The sequence below is a fragment of the Bufo bufo genome, chromosome 4 (assembly GCF_905171765.1).
Source record: "Bufo bufo chromosome 4, aBufBuf1.1, whole genome shotgun sequence".
Classification (NCBI taxonomy): domain Eukaryota; kingdom Metazoa; phylum Chordata; class Amphibia; order Anura; family Bufonidae; genus Bufo; species Bufo bufo.
The window spans coordinates 169,451,361-169,473,311 of record NC_053392.1 but is presented as its reverse complement, the minus strand read 5'-3'; the positions used below and the strand labels follow the sequence as shown (position 1 = coordinate 169,473,311).

At 44.3% G+C, this 21,951-nt stretch overlaps 1 protein-coding gene across 1 annotated transcript in view; it reads right to left on the bottom strand.

Moving 5' to 3' along the window:
* Positions 1-21,951, bottom strand: part of MED12L (mediator complex subunit 12L) — a 692,480-nt gene that overhangs the window by 87,407 nt on the left and 583,122 nt on the right. Inside the window, exons 30-32 of the mRNA XM_040429951.1 lie at positions 5,616-5,777; positions 5,157-5,268; positions 2,802-2,891 (exon numbers count right to left, since the gene is read on the bottom strand). Of these exons, the coding sequence (XP_040285885.1) occupies positions 2,802-2,891; positions 5,157-5,268; positions 5,616-5,777 (364 nt within the window). The remainder of the gene's footprint in view (positions 1-2,801; positions 2,892-5,156; positions 5,269-5,615; positions 5,778-21,951) is intronic.

The window sequence follows — 21,951 nt, the reverse complement described above, 5'->3', positions numbered from 1 at the left end:
AAGGAGACTGGGCTCTTTTCCCTGCTAGACACTCTGCCGCTGGGGGACAGGACCGACTGTCTCTGCCCCCTGTAACTCCGCCTGCCGCTGGGGAATGGAGACTGGGCTCCCAATTCCCAATAAATCACACGGCCGCTGGGGAATGGAGACTGTGCTCCCAATTCCCAATAACTCACCCAGCCACTGGGGAATGGAGACTGGGCTCCCAATTCCCAATAAATCACACGGCCGCTGGGGAATGGAGACTGGGCTCCCAATTCCCAAAAAATCATGCTGCTGCTGGGGGGCAGGAACAACTACCTCTGCCCCCTGTAACTCAGCCTGCCGCTGGGGAGGGAGGACGCTGCTTTCCTCTCCCTGCATTTCACACTGCCTTCCCGTCATATCACTCTGCTGCTGGGGGGCAGGAACAACTACCTCTGCCCCCTGTAACTCAGCCTGCTGCTGGGAAGGGAGGACGCTGCTCTCCTCTCCCTGCACTTCACACTGCCGCTGGGGAATGGAGACTGGGCTCCCAATTCCCTGCAATTCACACTGCCGCGGGGGAATGGAGACTGGGCTCCGAATTCCCTGCAATTCACACTGCCGCTGGGGAATGGAGACTGGGCTCCCAATTCCCTGCTGGACACTCTGCCACTGGGGAGAGGAGACTGAGCTCCCTCTGTCCCGCAACTGTAACTTCCGATGGAGGTCCACCCAACGTGGCAGCTGACCGTCCCCTTCTGCCCGGTATAGTAGGGTCTTGAACACTAGACTCCTCACGAACTTCACGGATTTCTCAGCTGGATTGGGTCCGAAGAAGTTCAGCCGCAACCACATCATACGGTCAAATTCCTCAACAGAGTATCTGTACTCCACTGCTGGTTCCATCCTGGTGCTTTTAGGGTCGCTGTACTGAGACATGCGTTGCCCTTAAGTTGTAAAATCCAAAGAAATGGTGTCTCCTGTAGCTGTCCTTCTGGCTGTAGGAACGATCCCGCTGCTTGCCACCAATGTAACGGACCGTTTCAGCAGACAAGGGGTTAAAATCCGTTTAGGCGATATGCCCCTTTCTGAGAGACAGGCACAGCTACTGCAGAACACCAAACTCCCGAACTGGATACAAAATAGCACTCCAAACTGGAACCTCACGAATAGCTGCTAGCAGACGAACAGGAATCAGCTTACACTCTTGGCAATCAGTCTCTAACCGCATACAGTGGATCTGTCACGAGGGTATCAAGAGCCACGTCTGACTCCGTTATACCCGGGGTCAGGAGGTCGCAGCGGGTGGCTGCGCGCTCTATATCTAAAGATCACGTTGTTTCTTAGTGATTGTTTTCTGTGTTTGCCTTGCTATCCTTTTTGTCTCAATCAGGGATCCGTAGCTTCTCCTCCTCAGCTGTTTCTTGTCTGCCACTCCCAACCTCCTTATATTCTCCCCTCACACTTCTCTAGTTGCCAGTTATAGAGCTTTCTGCCTGGACATCTATACTGACCCACTGGAGTTGTGAATCCTGGTTGTCGTTCCAGAGTGCTACCCTCCGGATCCCTGTTGGGCTTCTTGTTGTCTCCTGTTGTCGCCCACCTGGGATTATATGTTGAGTTTGTATTGTCTGTCCTTCCCTTGGTGTTTTCCTTTAGAGCTAGTGGTGCGGACTAGTGTTCCCACTGCCCTGTTCACTATCTAGGGCTCAGCTTAGGGAAAGCCAGGGCTTTAGGCACGTGATCGGCGTACGGGTGAGGAACCCGTCTAGGGACGTCAGGGCAGCCAGGTGCCAGCCGCTAGGTGAGTCAGGGGTCACCACCTTCCCTCTCACTTGGGCAGGGCCTTCCTTGTTCCCTCCCTCTGCGTCATGTATGTGATAGTCACGCCGACCGTGATAGGATCCCCCCAATAACGAGACAAGGCTCCGTGTTGAGGGTCAAGCAGTGGTCTGACTGTACTTCAAGTACAGCCTCTTTTATTCATAAACCACAAACATAGTACTGCCCACAGGGGTTTGAAATACAACCAATCAGTAATTTACAACACATACAATGTAAGTACAGCAACCAATCGTTCACGCCCCCAGAGGACCAGAAGGGAGACTGTGACACAGGACAGATACAACATATCCCCACAATGCATCATGGTTTCCTCCTCTCTGTCCCGGAGACAACCGAGGAGCAATCCAATTATCTCTCAGGACAAAGGGAAATCGCCAATACACATGTGGATACAACAGGACAGACATCACCATTTAAACACACAATGGGACAATGGCACAATAGAAACACACCCAGCATATTCCTCCCAAGCTGACAAGTTACCCTTATTATAAATTGTTACAACTTTGTGAGTTTACATTGTCCATACATATAACTTACATCAATTTAAACAGTATAACTTGGGGACAAACCTATCCAAAATTCACTTGAATAGGTTCAGGGGTTTAAAAGTTAGTATGGGCCATAATCCTGAGGCAAGAGGCTTTTAAACAGGCCTCTCCAAAACCCAGTGGCGAGGTTGGTTTCGCCACAATCATGCTTGCACACTATAGGAAAAAGTGCTGGCCCCTCTGGTGGCTGGGATCACAGGAGTGTGCGTAGTCCAGCACTTTTTTCTATAGTGTCCAAGTACGACCACCGCTACTGGATTGCAGGGTGGTCGTAACCATGGAAATGAACAGTGTATAATGTGATGGAAAAATGAATCCAGCCAGCAAAGAAAGCAATATGGACAATCACAATACATTAGTAAGGGGCATTTAAGAATGCATTGAGATAATGGTGTGAGTGATGACGACTAGTGTACATAATGGGAATAGAGCTAATGTTACCAAATTGAGCCGTAGCTGAAGGGCTTCGTGCATCATCTGCCGGGCTCTCACATCATCGTGGTATTTCTCTTCCCTCCAATTACTTAGAATCTGAATGAAGGTCCAAATTGTTAAATCAGAAGTTGACACATAGTGGAAAAACAATGGCATGAAGCTGTCACATATCCAGATATATTTCCACAATCTATGTCAGTCCTGGCCATTCTACCTATTCCCTATTAGATCATTTATCCACTGACCGGAGCCTGGTGCAATTATTCTGGAAAATCACATGTGTGTCATAAACTATGAAAACTGTAAATACGTTCTTTTATGTGCAGTTTTTGTATTTGAATTTGGGCATGCTGTAAACATATACTGGTAGTCACGTTTCTTAAAGTAAATTCCTAGAAAACACAGCCAACAATGAAATACACACCAGAAAAACACCAAAATCCTCTGTGCGGTCCTGAATCGTGTCCCATGCCATATGGATAGAATTTGCATTTATCAGGAATACCAAATAAATTGAGTCAGAGCTTTCAGACACTAACATGACAAAGAACTGCTGCAGGCACATATGGTTTAAAGGCTATGAAACAACTTCAGGACAATTTGAATGGTTGTATTTTACTAAAATTGGGCTAAAATCATTTTTTCAATTGGTCTTTATTTAAAAATGATTCAGTCTATTTGCAGACTATCCCTCCTAATTTCTGTCAGCTGCTGTGAAGCCTTAGCTCTATTCTTCTGACCTCATAAACACTCATTTAATTTATTTCTTATCAAGTTGGGGTCAGGAGATCAGAGATAAGGCTTCGCATATGCTGTCAGCTGATAGACTGATTTTTAACTGCATGTATCACAAAAACTGTTAAAAATTTTAATAAAGACCAATTAAAAAAGTGGTTTGTTTTTTGCCAAAAATTAGTAAAATCATAAAAAAGAAAAAAATGCCCCGAAGCTGTCTATAGTCTTTAAGTATAATCTTGTCTTATACTTTTCAAGCTTGTTTACGCTTTGGAGAAGGCTTCATGACTATGAGTTACAGACAGCAGAGATAACTTCGCAGTGGGCCATGGTTTTGATAATCAAATTCAGTTTTTTTCCTGTACTATGCATGCATATAAACTATAAAGAAACACATATAATAGATTGTGCATAAATACCTAATATAATATAGCTTTTTATTAGCCTGGCTGAAAATAGACAAAATAGACAAGGCAAAATAGACAAAAAGCATCCTCCTCTGTGCTTATAACGTATGGCATCAATTTTCACTGTCCATATTGGTATTTATATAACCAGTAAAGATATATTTGCTTTAATACATTATTTTAGTAGCTTTTATACTTTTTTACTAAGTAGTTAGCACCTGTTATGAGTATTGGAAATGCATGAGTATTGTAGTGTTATATTAACATAGTACCACCTACTGGGCATCTCATCAACTGCACTTCTTTTTTTCCCCCTCCTTTAAAAACTCTTTACAGGTTACTGCATACATGAGATCAGAGCCCCAACTATATATTTGCTGCCATCAGAAATGATTCTTTAAGTAAACTCAGGCATGAGACCTTTCAACAATCATTTGATAGATTTCTCACCTGCTTCTGATAGGTAGAGATGTCTAATTCTGGTGAGTAGTAAGACCAATTCTGTGTCTGAGACACCTTCAGATATAATTGATATTAAGAAGAGGAAACCTCTAATATTGTCTACAAGAACCTGTACACTCCCTTATCTTTATGTCATAGAGGATATAATGGTGGTAGAGGTCTTTTGTAAGGAAGAGTAGCCAACAATCTCTCTAGATAATTATACACATCACTGATCATCCATATTCTGTTGATCCCCCTATTACCTTTTGATATCCGGCTCTAAAATGTTAGCAGCATATGCTGTAAGTTGCAAGGAGAAGCCCCCAGGGATCAGACAGAGAACCGGGGAATTTGGAGATCAAGTCGCCAACCTGAACTTTTCATCATGTTCCTCAAATAATCCCTACACTATTTTTTGCAGTGTGGCAGGGGCATTATCATGCTGAAAGAGGTCACTGTCCATGTGCATCAGTGAGCCTAAGCTGCCCATAGCCAAATTCTCTGGTTGTCCTGCCCGACCACTTTTGGTAGGAAAAAAACCAATGCATATTGGGAACGTACGACAAGAACTGCCATGATCCAGCCAAATCGTCTAGCTATCACAATTTGGCCCTTGTCAAAATCGCTCATTGCTCTTGCCCATTTTTCTGCTTCCAATGCATCAACCTTATGAACTGACAGTTCACTTGCTGCCTAATATTGTAGGTTCCTCACCTTCAAAGGAGCCATTGTGATGAGGTAACCAATGACATTATTTACTTCACCTGTAGCTTACCTGATTTACTTGGTTTTGTAGAGATGTCAGGAGTCCTTCTCTCTGCTCATCTTGTCCTTTCAAACAGGTTAGCACCAAGGAAAGGAATGGGTGCTGACTTAGCAAAGACATGCTTTATGGGAAATATATCAGCATTAGTCTCATGGTTTACCAATATTCTGATCAGTTATTCACTCTTTATTTCATACATACAAGCTCCATGCTCTAAACAGGTGTGGACTACTTGGCATGAAGTTCTGGAAAATATTGTAAGTACATGGTAGCCTTTATAAAGACCTTCTTCACAGTTTCCATTGCAATAATAGATTACCAAATGTGCACATACAGTTGCCATGCATACTTGAAAATGGACCTTTTTTTCTTCTTGTGTAACCGTACAGTATGTTATATCATCATTATTGCATCTTAGTGCGACAGAATAGAAGAGATAGTCCTGCGGTTTAGTGTCCCATAACTTACCTTTTTTGCTTTTGTCTATCTCTTTCTTTCTTTGAGGATGACCCCAGGTGCTGTCCCTTCTCCAGTTCTTCCCCTGCTGCCTTTAGCACTCTGCCTTGGACTGAGGTAGGTAATTTAGCAATCAGAGGTGCCACAAGCCAGACACCCCTACGTTCAGAAGAGCTACATTAAAAAATAGTTAAATACTGTTAAATAACTTTAAACCTGAATATAATTTATCATACAAATACATGAATTTACAGATATCAAATGATCTTCTTATTATGGTCCATACATGGGGCAATGTCAACCCCAAATAAGTGACTTTCGATGATATACACAGTACGGATGATTGTTACTACAATTCACTTTGTATATTGTCCGCTAACCATCCACAGTCTGCACAGGGCGATGTGTTGCCAAGAAACAATGGGGGAGATTTATCATCTTCCTACACCTCTTTTTTGGCGTAAAAAGGTCACAAACCTCATGATTGTGACTTTTTAAATGTCACCTGCGACAAACTTTGTTGCAAGTGGCATTTCTGCTCTGCAGGGAGCATAGCGGTCAGTGCCAGCAGGTCCGCCACATTGATCTTCATTTGTGCAAAGGAAGACAGAAATCAAAAGAAAGCTTCAAGCTGCCACTGTTGTCAGTCTGCCGAGCGGACAGACGAGGTATGCACCTAATTAATGACGAAGTCGGCGCTTCTGCTCCTTTGTTGTGTGATTGGAAGATTTAGGGGAATGATCAGGAACGAGCGTTTTTCATCGGCCAATCATCTCCACTGCGTCTGTTCCTCGGAGCACTATGACATAATCGGCGCAGGCGCAGTGGAGATGTCTGTGCAGAAAGCGGTCAGACATTAACTGCGCCGAAGACAGACGCGCACGGCGCATGCGCGAGAATTCGTCCGCTGACTCAGAGGGAGGATTGCATTCCAGAGGAGATGGGCGGGCTGGAGGGACGCGCTGGGCGGCATTTTGTGTGAGTAGACCGAGCCTCTAGGTGCTGAAAAGACGCCCGCATAGCACCTAGAGGCTCATTAGCATATCGATAAAAGTTAGTTTTTTATGGAAACGGCTGTACAAAAAGCTAGTATAATAGCATTGTTTGGTAGAGCAGACACTAGCGGATCGCTAGTGTCTGACAGCTAAATTTCTCAAAAGTAGGTGGTAGAAACCCTTTAACCACCTCAGCCCCCAGTGCTTAAACACCCTGAAAGACCAGGCCACTTTTTACACTTCTGACCTACACTACTTTCACCGTTTATTGCTCGGTCATGCAACTTACCACCCAAATGAATTTTACCTCCTTTTCTTCTCACTAATAGAGCTTTCATTTGGTGGTATTTCATTGCTGCTGACATTTTTACTTTTTTTGTTATTAATCGAAATTTAACGATTTTTTTGCAAAAAAATGACATTTTTCACTTTCAGTTGTAAAATTTTGCAAAAAAAACGAGATCCATATAGAAATTTTGCTCTAAATTTATAGTTCTACATGTCTTTGATAAAAAAAAAATGTTTGGGTAAAAAAAAAAATGGTTTGGGTAAAAGTTATAGCGTTTACAAACTATGGTACAAAAATGTGAATTTCCGCTTTTTGAAGCCGCTCTGACTTTCTGAGCACCTGTCATGTTTCCTGAGGTTCTACAATGCCCAGACAGTACAAACACCCCACAAATGACCCCATTTCTGAAAGTACACACCCTAAGGTATTCGCTGATGGGCATAGTGAGTTCATAGAACTTTTTATTTTTTGTCACAAGTTAGCGGAAAATGATGATTTTTTTTTTTTTTTTTTTTTTTTCTTACAAAGTCTCATATTCCACTAACTTGTGACAAAAAATAAAAAGTTCTATGAACTCACTATGCCCATCAGCGAATACCTTGGGGTCTCTTCTTTCCAAAATGGGGTCACTTGTGGGGTAGTTATACTGCCCTGGCATTCTAGGGGCCCAAATGTGTGGTAAGGAGTTTGAAATCAAATTCAGTAAAAAATGACCTGTGAAATCCGAAAGGTGCTCTTTGGAATATGGGCCCCTTTGCCCACCTAGGCTGCAAAAAAGTGTCACACATCTGGTATCTCCGTACTCAGGAGAAGGTGGGGAATGTGTTTTGGGGTGTCATTTTATATATACCCATGCTGGGTGAGAGAAATATCTTGGCAAAAGACAACTTTTCCCATTTTTTTATACAAAGTTGTCATTTGACCAAGATATTTATCTCACCCAGTATGGGTATATGTAAAAAGACACCCCAAAACACATTCCTCAACTTCTCCTGAGTACGGGGATACCAGATGTGTGACGCTTTTTTGCAGCCTAGGTGGGCAAAGGGGCCCATATTCCAAAGAGCACCTTTCGGATTTCACTCCTCATTTTTTCCTGAATTTGATTTCAAACTCCTTACCACACATTTGGGCCCCTAGAATACCAGGGCAGTATAACTACCCCACAAGTGACCCCATTTTGGAAAGAAGACACCCCAAGGTATTCCGTGAGGGGCATGGCGAGTTCCTAGAATTTTTTATTTTTTGTCACAAGTTAGTGGAAAATGATGATTTTTTTTTTTTTTTTTTTTTTTCATACAAAGTCTCATATTCCACAAACTTGTGACAAAAAATAAAAACTTCCATGAACTCACTATGCCCATCAGCGAATACCTTGGGGTCTCTTCTTTCCAAAATGGGGTCACTTGTGGGGTAGTTATACTGCCCTGGCATTCTAGGGGCCCAAATGTGTGGTAAGTAGGTAAATGACCTGTGAAATCCGAAAGGTGCTCTTTGGAATGTGGGCCCCTTTGCCCCCCTAGGCTGCAAAAAAGTGTCACACATCTGGTATCTCCGTACTCAGGAGAAGTTGAGGAATGTGTTTTGGGGTGTCTTTTTACATATACCCATGCTGGGTGAGATAAATATCTTGGTCAAATGCCAACTTTGTATAAAAAAATGGGAAAAGTTGTCTTTTGCCAAGATATTTCTCTCACCCAGCATGGGTATATGTAAAATGACACCCCAAAACACATTCCCCAACTTCTCCCGATTACGGAGATACCAGATGTGTGACACTTTTTTGCAGCCTAGGTGGGCAAAGGGGCCCATATTCAAAAGAGCACCTTTCGGATTTCAAAGGTCATTTTTTACAGAATTTGATTTCAAACTCCTTACCACACATTTGGGCCCCTAGAATGCCAGGGCAGTATAACTACCCCACAAGTGACCCCATTTTGGAAAGAAGAGACCCCAAGGTATTCGCTGATGGGCATAGTGAGTTCATGGAACTTTTTATTTTTTGTCACAAGTTAGTGGAATATGAGACTTTGTATGAAAAAAAAAAAAAAAAAAAAAATAAGCATTTTCCACTAACTTGTGACAAAAAATAAAAAATTCTAGGAACTCGCCATGCCCCTCACGGAATACCTTGGGGTGTCTTCTTTCCAAAATGGGGTCACTTGTGGGGTAGTTATACTGCCCTGGCATTTTCCAGGGGCCCTAATGTGTGGTAAGTAGGTAAATGACCTGTGAAATCCTAAAGGTGCTCTTTGGAATATGGGCCCCTTTGCCCACCTAGGCTGCAAAAAAGTGTCACACATGTGGTATCTCCGTATTCAGGAGACGTTGGGGAATGTGTTTTGGGGTGTCATTTTACATATACCCATGCTGGGTGAGAGAAATATCTTGGCAAAAGACAACTTTTCCCATTTTTTTATACAAAGTTGGCATTTGACCAAGATATTTCTCTCACCCAGCATGGGTATATGTAAAATGACACCCCAAAACACATTCCCCAACTTCTCCTGAGTACGGCGATACCAGATGTGTGACACTTTTTTGCAGCCTAGATGCGCAAAGGTGCCCAAATTCCTTTTAGGAGGGCATTTTTAGACATTTGGATACCAGACTTCTTCTCACGCTTTGGGGCCCCTAGAATGCCAGGGCATTATAAATACCCCACATGTGACCCCATTTTGGAAAGAAGACACCCCAAGGTATTCAATGAGGGGCATGGCGAGTTCATAGAAATTTTTTTTTTTTGGCACAAGTTAGCGGAAATTGATATTTTTTATTTTTTTCTCACAAAGTCTCCCGTTCCGCTAACTTGGGACAAAAATTTCAATCTTTCATGGACTCAATATGCCCCTCACGGAATACCTGGGGGTGTCTTCTTTCCGAAATGGGGTCACATGTGGGGTATTTATACTGCCCTGGCATTCTAGGGGCCCTAAAGCGTGAGAAGAAGTCTGGAATATAAATGTCTAAAAAATTTTACGCATTTGGATTCCGTGAGGGGTATGGTGAGTTCATGTGAGATTTTATTTTTTGACACAAGTTAGTGGAATATGAGACTTTGTAAGAAAAAAAAAAAAAATTCCGCTAACTTGGGCCAAAAAAATATCTGAATGGAGCCTTACAGAGGGGTGATCAATGACAGGGGGGTTGATCAATGACAGGGGGGTTGATCAATGACAGGGGGGTGATCAATGACAGGGGGGTGATCAATGACAGGGGGGGTGATCAGGGAGTCTATATGGGGTGATAACCACAGTCATTGATCACGCCCCTGTAAGGCTTCATTCAGACGTCCGGATGCGTTTTGCGGATCCGATCCATCTATCAGTGCATCCGTAAAAATCATGCGGACGTCTGAATGGAGCTTTACAGGGGGGTAATCAATGACAGGGGGGTGATCAGGGAGTCTATATGGGGTGATCACCACAGTCATTGATCACGCCCCTGTAAGGCTTCATTCAGACGTCCGGATGCGTTTTGCGGATCCGATCCATCTATCAGTGCATCCGTAAAAATCATGCGGACGTCTGAATGGAGCTTTACAGGGGGGTAATCAATGACAGGGGGGTAATCAATGACAGGGGGGTGATCAGGGAGTCTATATGGGGTGATCACCACAGTCATTGATCATGCCCCTGTAAGGCTTCATTCAGACGTCCGGATGCGTTTTGCGGATCCGATCCATCTATCAGTGCATCCGTAAAAATCATGCGGACATCTGAATGGAGCTTTACAGGGGGGTAATCAATGACAGGGGGGGTGATCACCACAGTCATTGATCATGCCCCTGTAAGGCTTCATTCAGACGACCGGATGCGTTTTGCGGATCCGATCCATGTATCAGTGCATCCGTAAAAATCATGCGGACATCTGAATGGAGCTTTACAGGGGGGTGATCAGGGAGTCTATATGGGGTGATCACCACAGTCATTGATCATGCCCCTGTAAGGCTTCATTCAGACGTCCGGATGCGTTTTGCGGATCCGATCCATCTATCAGTGGATCCGTAAAAATCATGCGGACGTCTGAATGGAGCTTTACAGGGGGGTAATCAATGACAGGGGGGTAATCAATGACAGGGGGGTGATCAGGGAGTCTATATGGGGTGATCACCACAGTCATTGATCACGCCCCTGTAAGGCTTCATTCAGACGTCCGGATGCGTTTTGCGGATCCGATCCATCTATCAGTGGATCCGTAAAAATCATGCGGACGTCTGAATGGAGCTTTACAGGGGGTTGATCAATGACAGGGGGGTAATCAATGACAGGGGGGTGATCAGGGAGTCTATATGGGGTGATCAGGGGTGATTAGGGGTGATCAGGGGCTAATAAGGGGTTAATAAGTGACGGGGGGGGGTGTAGTGTAGTGTAGTGGTGCTTGGTGCTACTTTACTGAGCTACCTGTGTCCTCTGGTGGTCGATCCAAACAAAGGGGACCACCAGAGGACCAGGTAGCAGGTATATTAGACGCTGTTATCAAAACAGCGTCTAATATACCTGTTAGGGGTTAAAAAAAACACATCTCCAGCCTGCCAGCGAACGATCGCCGCTGGCAGGCTGGAGATCAACTCTCTTACCTTCCGTTCCTGTGAGCGCGCGCGCCTGTGTGCGCGCGTTCACAGGAAATCTTGCCCATCGCGAGATGACGCATATATGCGTGACTCTGCGCAGGGCTGCCACCTCCGGAACGCGATCCTGCGTTAGGCGGTCCGGAGGTGGTTAATAAGATTTCAAAGTTAAAGTGACACAAAAGGCACCCAGACCTCTTCAGCTGATTGATGTGGTCTGGGTACAGTGTCCCTTTTGCAAATCGAGCTGCAATGTTCTAGAGAAACTGCATTGTTTACGTTCCAGCAATAAGTCAGCCTCTAGTGGCTGGCAGCCACCTGAGGGCTTCCTGGATTAAAACAGACCTTTGGTCTGGTATCTGACGCTGGACGTCCTCACACTCTGCATGATGACCTCCAGGGTCAGATTTTTCCCCATAGGAAAGCATTGATTCAATGCTTTCATATGGGGTGATCTAATCTCAGCGTCCATTAGTGAGCCTCTATTAGAAGCAGTCCCCTCCACCTTGTACTTGTTCCACTGATCTGCTACTTGCGGGCTACGTGGCCATGAGTTCAGTCACTTTGGCGCGTGACCTACAGTGGCGGGTATCGCGGGATCACACGCTGCAGGACGGGATTGCGCACCGAACTGACTGAACTCATGCCCGCACAGCCCAAAAGTAGCGGAACAATTACAAGAGGGGTGGGGAATAGCCAAATTAAAAAATATTTTTAACCAAAAGTTGTGCTTTTGGTGGGTTTTGAACTAATGGTGGTCTGTGGATGGCACTGTCGTGGGGGCTCTGTGGATGGCACTGTTGTGGGGGCTCTGTGGATGGCACTGTCGTGGGGGCTCTGTGGATGGCACTGTCGTGGGGGCTCTGTGGATGGCACTGTTGTGTGGGCTCTGTGAATGGCACTGTCGTAGGGGCTCTATGGATGGCACTGTCGTGGGGGCTCTGTGGATGGCACTGTCCTGGGGGCTCTGTGGATGGCACTGTTGTGGGGGCTCTGTGGATGGCACTGTGGGTGACACATATATAGCACCTTATGCTATATATGTGTCATCCACAGATCCCCCCCATAACAGTGTCCCTGTGAGTGAATGACCCCCAATACAGGGTCTGGGGGCCGGCATCTGGTGTTGAAATGGCAGCGGGGCCCGGTGCAGTCACTGTATTCTATCGCACCGGGCCCCGCTCACTGTAATACTAAGTTTCATATGTGAACAAGAAGAGAAATCCTCTGCGATCCTCTCCCTCTCTGTACTCACAAACTCAGTAACAGCCTGGCAGGCCGGGCGGCAGCGCAACTCACTGACATCACGCACATGCTCCTCCCACTTTATGAATGAAGCAGGCGGAGCAGGCGCGTGAAGTCAGTGAGTTACGCTGCCGCCCGGTCTGCCAGGCTGTTACTGAGTTTGTGAGTACAGAGAGGGAGAGGATCGCAGAGGATTTCTCTTCTTGTTCACATATGAAACTTAGTATTACAGTGAGCGGGGCCCGGTGTGATAGAATACAGTGACTGCACCGGGCCCCGCTGCCATTACCACATTGTGATATTACGGCGGGCCCCCATCCTGGCCGGGCCCTCGGACCATGTCCGAAGTGCCCGACCGGTCAGTCCGCCCCTGCTCACACCACATCCTGACGCTGTAAGCGGTGAGGACACAGGCGGTGCTGACATCTGCAGAAGAGGTCCAGGGAGCATTGAAGGTAAAGGGCATATTCACCACTCCCTGGGGCCTGGACTCCTGTCCTCTAAGACCACATTAACATGACGGTGAAAAAAAATGCCCATGAAAAGAAAAACAGCACACTGTCACATTGTCAGTTTTTCATGGACATTTTTCAATCATTTTTGCAGCCATTTTCTGTCTGTTTGTTTCTGATGGCCATAAAAAATGGCCATTAAAAACAGATGAATGAACTGGTATTTTTCTTTTCTTTATCGCAATCCTTGCGGTGACCTCTGTGTATAAAATGTCCCCCATAGCGGCCCTTGGACATAGAATCCCCCCGTAGTACCACCAGTATGATTAATATGCATGTGTGCCCCTCACTATTATTAATGCCCAAAAAGAGGATATATGCAGCCAAAAGAGGATGTCTGGTCGCCCTGAACCACTGTGCATGTTATGGGGCATATCACTGTTATGGTGTGGATGTCACTGTTATGGGGTAATGTGCATGTCACTGTTATGGGGGCATTGTGGATTATTATTATTTACTAAAGCGCCATTCATTCCATGGCACTGTACATATAATAAGGGGTGCACATACATAATACAGAAGACGAGTTACAGACTGGTACAGAAGGAGAGAGGGCCCTGACCATGAGGACGTACAAGTGGATAACACTTTTATGAGGGCGCTGTGGATGTCACTGTTATGGATCACTGTATGCCACTGTTATGGGGGATACTGTAGATTTTACAGTTATAAGGCACCGTGGATGACACTGTTATAGGGGCTCTGTTGATGACACTGTTATGGGGGCTCTGTGGATGATACTGTTATGGGGGCTTTGTGGATGACACTGTTAATGGTGATTTATGGATGTCTCTGTTATGGGGCACTGTGCATGTGACTGTTATAGTGGCTTTGTGAATGTCACTGTTATGGGGCATTGTGGATTACATTGTAATGGGGCACTGTGGATGACACTGCTATGGGGGCACTATGAATATATTTCAAGCACACTCACAAACAATGAACGACACAAACACTGACAACATGTTTGCCGATATTCACCTACTCTCCTGAGTGTGATGTATGGATGTGAGTAATGTATGCAGTACAGTGTGTAATGTATGTAGTGCAGTGTGAGCTGTATAGATGTGTGAGATGTATTTATGTAAATGAAGTATATAGTGCAGTGTGTAATGTAAATAGTGCAGTGTGTGATGTAAATAGTGCAGTGTGTAATGTAAATAGTGCAGTGTGTGATGTATAGATGTGTGAGATTAATGGATGCGAGTGATGTATGCAGTGCAGTGTTTAATGTATCTAGTGTAGTGTGTGATGTCTGTAGCACAATGTGTGATGTATGGATGTGTGAGATGTATGGGATGTATAGATGTGTGTTATGTATATAGTGCAGTGTGTGATGTCTGTAGTGCAGTGTGTGATGTTTGTAGAGCAACGTGTGATGTATGGATGTGTGTGATGTATGTAGCACAGTGTGTAAAGTATGTAGTGCAGAGTGTAATGCAGCATGCAAGGTGTGATGTATAGGTGTGTGTTATTTCTGTAGCGCAGTGTGTGATGTCTGGATTTGTGTAATTTATGTAGTGCAGTGTGTGATGTCTGTAGTACCGTGTGTGATGTCTGTAGTACAGTGTGTGATGTCTGGATGTGTGTGATGTCTGTAGCACAGCGTGTGATGTCTGTAGCGCAGCGTGTGATGTCTGTAGCGCAGCGTGTGATGTCTGTAGTGCAGCGTGTGATGTCTGTAGCGCAGCGTGTGATGTCTGTAGCGCAGCGTGTGATGTCTGTAGTGCAGCGTGTGATGTCTTTAGTGCAGCGTGTGATGTCTGTAGCACAGCGTGTGATGTCTGTAGTACAGTGTGTGATGTCTGGATGTGTGTGATGTCTTTAGTGCAGTGTGTGATGTCTTTAGTGCAGTGTGTGATGTCTGTAGCGCAGCGTGTGATGTCTGTAGCACAGCGTGTGATGTCTGTAGCACAGCGTGTGATGTCTGTAGCACAGCGTGTGATGTCTGCAGCGCAGCGTGTGATGTCTGTAGCGCAGCGTGTGATGTCTGTAGTGCAGCGTGTGATGTCTTTAGTGCAGCGTGTGATGTCTGTAGCACAGCGTGTGATGTCTGTAGTACAGTGTGTGATGTCTGGATGTGTGTGATGTCTTTAGTGCAGTGTGTGATGTCTGCAGCACAGTGTGTGATGTCTTTAGTGCAGTGTGTGATGTCTGTAGCGCAGCGTGTGATGTCTGTAGCACAGCGTGTGATGTCTGTAGCACAGCGTGTGATGTCTGTAGCACAGCGTGTGATGTCTGTAGTGCAGTTGATAGTGAATGCAGGCAGGCTATTATAGCTAAGTGATAAAGTACAGGAAAGGTACACTATATTGGACTGGATGACGCTGGCCTCTACATAACTTAGCTAAAGAAAATTATAGATGAGACCGGCCTGCAGGCCCGCCCTTTTGCCCCCCTTTTTTAGATCTGACATTAGCAATGAAAAAGGGGGAAAAGTGGCATATATCTGTTCGTAAATGACCCCCACAGTCTACTGTGACAATAGGATACAGTCTGAGAATAAAAACAAACAATTATGATGTCAGCCTGTTCATTTTTCCTGCACTGGCTTGAGATGCTCCACAATTATTAAGAGGCAGAAACCTCTTAATAAATGTGACGCATGTCGGTGCTGCCTATGTGTCAGATCTGAAATCTACTCCAGCCTGGAGCTGGGGTAAATTTCTAATGGTAATGTGCACCAGTTTTCTGGAGCACAGGTTGTTAAAAGAGAAGGTCCCGTCCACAGTCTGCCTCCTCCCTCCCAAGCCCCAGTCACTTTTTGGAAAAGTGACAAGAGTGTCGGAAAGATGCTAAAAAAGTTGCAAAGACCTAGAAGAAGCATAATAAATCTCTTACAATGCATATTGTAGGAAGGCGCAAGGGTCCGTCGTTGACGGAAGGTATGTGTCACCGAGGTTCCTGGCCTCGGGGAGGTAAGAGCCGGTATTTTCAGCTGTCAGTGGCAGCTAATGCTGATTGACACTTTACTATTTCAGTATGGCTGTATAGCTGATCCGGGACAACTCTTACTGGGAGTAGTCAAAGTGCTGGGTGGGTGTCAGCTGGAAGTGATTACCTCTCTCTGACAGAGGAGCTCAGGCAATCGCTGGTGTGTGAACTGAGCCCTGTGCTGGGCTGGAAAGCTGAGTGCAGGCCACCTGTGTGTTGGGAGTGCAGGCCACCTAAAGCCTGCATTTGGATTGCTGGAGGCAGAACCGCCGACAAGGTGACTTTTTATGCATGAACTTTCTACTCGGTGTAAACAAACACCAACCTTGCAAAGAGTGTTTTTGTTTGACCTTATGTGTGAATAAACACGGACATTTGAATTACTAACTTGTACTTTGCCTCTGTACTGCACCCGCTTATCCTAACTACCAGAGCGAATCCCCACAATATATAAAACACAAATCACAGGTTAGAAATGAAGATATAGCCTATGGTAACATCATCATTATTAGTTTTGAGCAAATCGAAGTCCACAAACTGGACTTCGATACGAAATTCAGGGAAAATTTGATTCCCGCAAGGCCAGATTTCCTCTTGCTTCGTGGTAACTAATCGTGGTACTAATATAAAAAAATCATAATTACCACATCCATTTGAGCACGAAGAGCCAGCTGCTGCCATCATGATTAGAGATCCCGCTTGAAATCCTGTGCGTGGTGATGTCAAAATCTGTGGTAGCCAAGATTTTGCGCTAGATCTTCAATCAAGATGGCGGTGGCTGGCTCTTCACGATCCAATGGATGAGGTAAGTATGATTTTATAAAAAAAATATGATGTTACACTGTAATATCAATGTCAGATGCTGCGATCAGCTATGAACCATGTACAATGACATCACACATCTTCAATCAAGATGGTTGCAACAGCATCTCCACAATCAAATGAATGAGGTGGGTAGGTGTTTTTTTTTAACCATCATTTCAGGAAAAATGTATTAGTTACCACGAAGCGCCAAGAAATTCAGATTTGTGGCAAATCGAATTTTTCCTGAAATTTGGATCGAATTCCACTTTGTTAACTTCGATTCTTTCAACACTAACCGTCATAGTACAAACAATTAGCAAAAAAAGGGCACAGGTTATTTTATGATATCATTAAAACAGAACACAGCTTATAAGAAACACAACGTTATTATAACATCTTCATAGTAAAATACTGTAACATACTTTTAATCAAAATACAGTAGCACATGGCTTATAAACCAGGCACAGGAATTTGTGACATCATCATTATAGAACACAGTTAATTAATGAACAGTATCTTGTGATATCATGAAAATCGAGCACAGGTTTTAAAATGGTCAGTATAGTGACATCATCACAGTGGAATGCAAGGTATACAGTCATTGAAAATGGAATCAATTGTGACATACAGTGGTGCATGAAAGTTTGTGAACCCTTCAGAATTTTCTATATTTCTCCACACATTTGATCTAAAACAACATCAGATTTTCACACAACCCATAAAAGCAGATGCAAATAACCAAATCAATCAAATGAGTCAAAAATGTGAGACTTGGTCATTTATTTCTTGAGGGAAATTATTATTTATTATTATTATTTATTATTAAAGCTCCATTCATTCCATAGCGCTGTACATATGATAAGCGGTGCACATACATAATACAGACAATTGCACTAATCATAAACAAGACAAGTTACAAACTGGTACAGAAGGAGAGAGGGCCCTGCCCGTGAGGGCTTACAATCTACATGGTATGGGAGAAGGACACAGTAGGTGCGAGTTAAGTTGGTCATGGCGGTATAGAGGCAGCAGGGTCACTGGTTGTAGGCTTGTCTGAAGAGGTGGGTTTTCAGGTTTCTTTTGAAGGATTCCAATGTAGGTGAGAGTCTGATATGTTGGGGTAGCGAGTTCCAGAGTATGGGGGATGCACGGGAGAAATCTTGGAGTCGATGGGAAGAGGCGATAAGAGGAGAGGAGAGAAGGAGGTCTTGTGAGGATCGGAGAGTGCGTGTGGGGATGTATCGGGAAAGTAGCTCAGAGATGCAGGGAGGGGACAGGTTATGGACGGCCTTGTATGTATTTGTTAGTACTTTGAAGTGAATTCGCTGGGCAATGGGGAGCCAGTGAAGGGATTGGCAGAGGGGAGAGGCAGAGGAGTAATAGGGTGAGAGGTGGATTAGTCGGGCAGCAGAGTTGAGGATAGATTGGAGGGGTGCGAGAGTGCTAGATGGAAGGCCACAGAGGAGAATGTTGCAGTAGTCTAGGCGGGAGATAATGAGGGCATGTACAAGAATTTTCGCAGATTCAAAGTTAAGGAAAGCACGGATGCAGGAGATGTTTTTGAGTTGGAGGCGGCAGGTGGTGGAAAGAGCTTGGATTTGCGGTCGGAAGGAAAGTGTAGAATCCAAGGTCACTCCAAGGCAGCGGACTTTGTTGACCGGGGAGAGTGTGCAGCCATTGATGATGATAGATAGGTCTGTTGAGGGGGTTGAACAAGATTGGGGAAAGATTATAAATTCTGTCTTATCCATGTTAAGTTTTAGAAAGCGAGAGGCGAAGAAGGATGATATAGAAGATAGACATTGTGGAATTCTTGATAGTAAGGTGGTGATGTCTGGACCAGAGAGGTAGATTTGTGTGTCGTCAGCGTAGGAGTGATACTGAAAGCCATGGGACTCTATGAGCTGTCCCAGGCCAAAAGTGCAAATGATCCAAAAGTGGAAATGATCCAATATCATGTGTCTGTGAGTGGAAAAACTATGTGAACCTTTGCTTTCAGTATCTGGTGTGACCTCCCTGTGCTGCAATAACTACAACTAAACATTGGGTCCAGCCATTGTTGATTAGTCCTGCGCATCGACTTTGAGGAATTTTAGTCCATTCCTCTGTACAACACAGCCTATGAACTACTAACTTCAGATCCTCCCACAACATTTCTTTTCGATTAAAGCCAGGACTTTGATTTGGCCATTCCATAACTTTCTTTCTTCTTCTTTAACCATTCTTTAGTAGAACAACTTGTGTGCTTAGGGTCATTGTCTAGGTGCATGACCTATATTCTCTTGATGGTCTTGAATTTCCTCCTTTTTTATAGAATCTGACTGATGATTGGTCGAAAATCCCTAGAGAAGACTTTTTAAATTTTTCTAGCCTTATAAGCATCAGCTTTTCTTCAGAAGTCCTCAAAAATTGTCTTTGTTTGTGCCATGATACACTTCCACTAACTGTTTTCATGAAAGGGTAGGGAACAGCATAGGCCTGTACTCCACCCGCACCACTGTCCCTACCTACTTGCACTAACCATTCTAAGTGACAGGTCACAACTGGACAGCAGTCCCTTGTTAGCTAAATGCAGGTGCATAAACCAAAATGGGAAAAGAGAAGGCAGACAGAAAGAAGTGAAAAACAGACAGGCAAAACCAGGACTGGATCGAAATCTAGAAATGAGCAAGGTTCTTAAAAATTCTGTTCGCTCCTTCGCCGAATTTAAAAAAAAATTTGCTTTGTGACAATTTACTTCATCACAGCTTTCAAATTGAACCAATTTTGAACCTCTCAGATGCCGCATTCATCACTGATAATGGCATCTGAGATCAATATTAAATAATTTTAGTGGTTGCTTGCATTTACCTCATCCATTTGAGTATTAATAGGCCGCCGTGGCCATCTTGCTTGAAGATGCAGCGCGAAATCTCACACGGTGTGTGATGACGTCATCAGGTTGGCCGGCGTAGTGACATGATACGTCACCGTGCACAAGATTTCGCTCAGTATCTTCAAGCTAGATGGCCGCGGGGCCCTATTTGCACTCAAATAGATGAGGTAAGTATGATTTTTTTTTTTTATCTTTTTTACCACCATTTCAGGGAAAATGTATTCCTTACCACAAAGCATGAAGAAAATAGTGGCTTTGCTCAACACTATCCAAATCCAAATACGGAAACAAATAAACAGCAAAGTGAAACCAGGAATAAACATCAAATATCAAGTCAGCAAGTAAAGGCAGAGTCAAATACCAGGAGGCCACTCCAGATGCAATGTCAAAGAAACTTTCAAAAAGTCAGTGACCTAGAGTAGCAAACACACAACTAGCTAGTGAGGCAAGAATACCAATCACACAGACCTGTGGAGAGCAGCTGCCTGTTTAAATAGCCCACCTCAGAAAGCAGGTGACACCGGCACAGAGCCTGACTGGTCCTGGTTCCCTGATAAGTCGAGCAGCCCCATTGTTAGTGGGGCTGGTGGCCGTAGTAACAGAGCAACACTACCATACTGCCACAGGACTTGTGACAGTACCCCCTCCCCCTTCAACAATGGGCAACTGGACCCTCAAGGCACTGCACTGCATACTCTCCTAGAATACAATATTCTGGAGACCTCAACAGGAGGCTTCTGACTAGAACACCGAGAGGGTTCTTTAAGAACCCTCTTTTTTTGTATACACTGGGACTTTTTCAGATTACCAGGACCATGATCCTGTTTACCGTAGCTTTGATCTCAGATGCAAAAGTGGGAAAAATAGCGGAAATGACAATACCAGAAGACAAGTTAACTTCTGGTTTGGCATCAGAGCAATGTCTGACACAGTGATTTCTAGATAAAGCATTTGCCTTAATAGTCTTTGAACTAGGTCTAAATGTACAGGTACTGCAAAATTTGGTTCCCCATTTTTCCAGTTCACCAGAAGTACAGTTAATAAAAAGGTCATGTAGCTGGAGCCATGACATACAGAGGATAACATCAGCTAGCAAATCTTTAATATTACAAATGGAGAACAAACTTCAAAATGCATATCACCAATAAGCATAGAGATATTAGGGGGACAATATTTAAGTAAACCCTTGGCAAAGGGTTTGGTATCGATATCGTACAGGTCCAGGGTCCAGGAGAGTAAGTAACAGAATACCCAAAGAAAAAGAAAAATTCTAATTAATAAAATTAGCAGTGGATCCAGAATCAACAAAAGCAAATCCAGACTGTCTACAGGAATTATAGGACATACTGTACAGACTGAAAGTAGGACCTTTTTAAGGATCCTAGGAAATACACATACTTGCATGCCTAGGTGACCTTTCAGAGAGCCAACTAGGTGCTGACGTCTTTCTGGCGGCAGCAATTTACTAGAGAACTGGAGTAGATGGTCAGTGTAACCACAATGGAAATAATAAATTTCTCCTTCTGTCTTGACCAGCCAAGTTACACCCAGTTCCATGGGTTTATCAAAGGAAGAAGCTACCTTGGAGATGGTGGATGGTAAATCTGGACTAGAAACTGAAATGGACGCACGTTCTCTTCTACGTTCTCTTTGCAGTCTGTGTAAACACACAGTTAACGTCATGGTCATATCAAGAGAAGCAGGTGAAGGATAACTCACAGGAAAGTCATTAAGTGTTTCAGAAAGTGGTGGAATTGATATCTCAGAACTGGGTCATTCCATTGGGAGGCAACACACCACTTATGAAAATCTGTACAACAGTCCACGACCAGTCTGTGTCACTGACGGAGTGCAACTGCAGTCCTGTCAGTTTGATTTTAGAGCAAAACAAGAGCAGAAAAAACAGATATCCACAGATGACAGCTCAGGAGAGTCAGAGGGAAGAGAGAATGCCCATTCTTGGGATCCCCTTGCAGGAGAGAAATAATGATACCTACTCTGTTGCTCTGACCACGAGGAGTGAGGTCTGAGACCCTCTCTGAAAGGCACAAACTGCTTCCTATCTCCTCAAATCAATCAGGCAACTTAACTTGGGGTTCTAGGAACTGTGAGGGAACAGACACA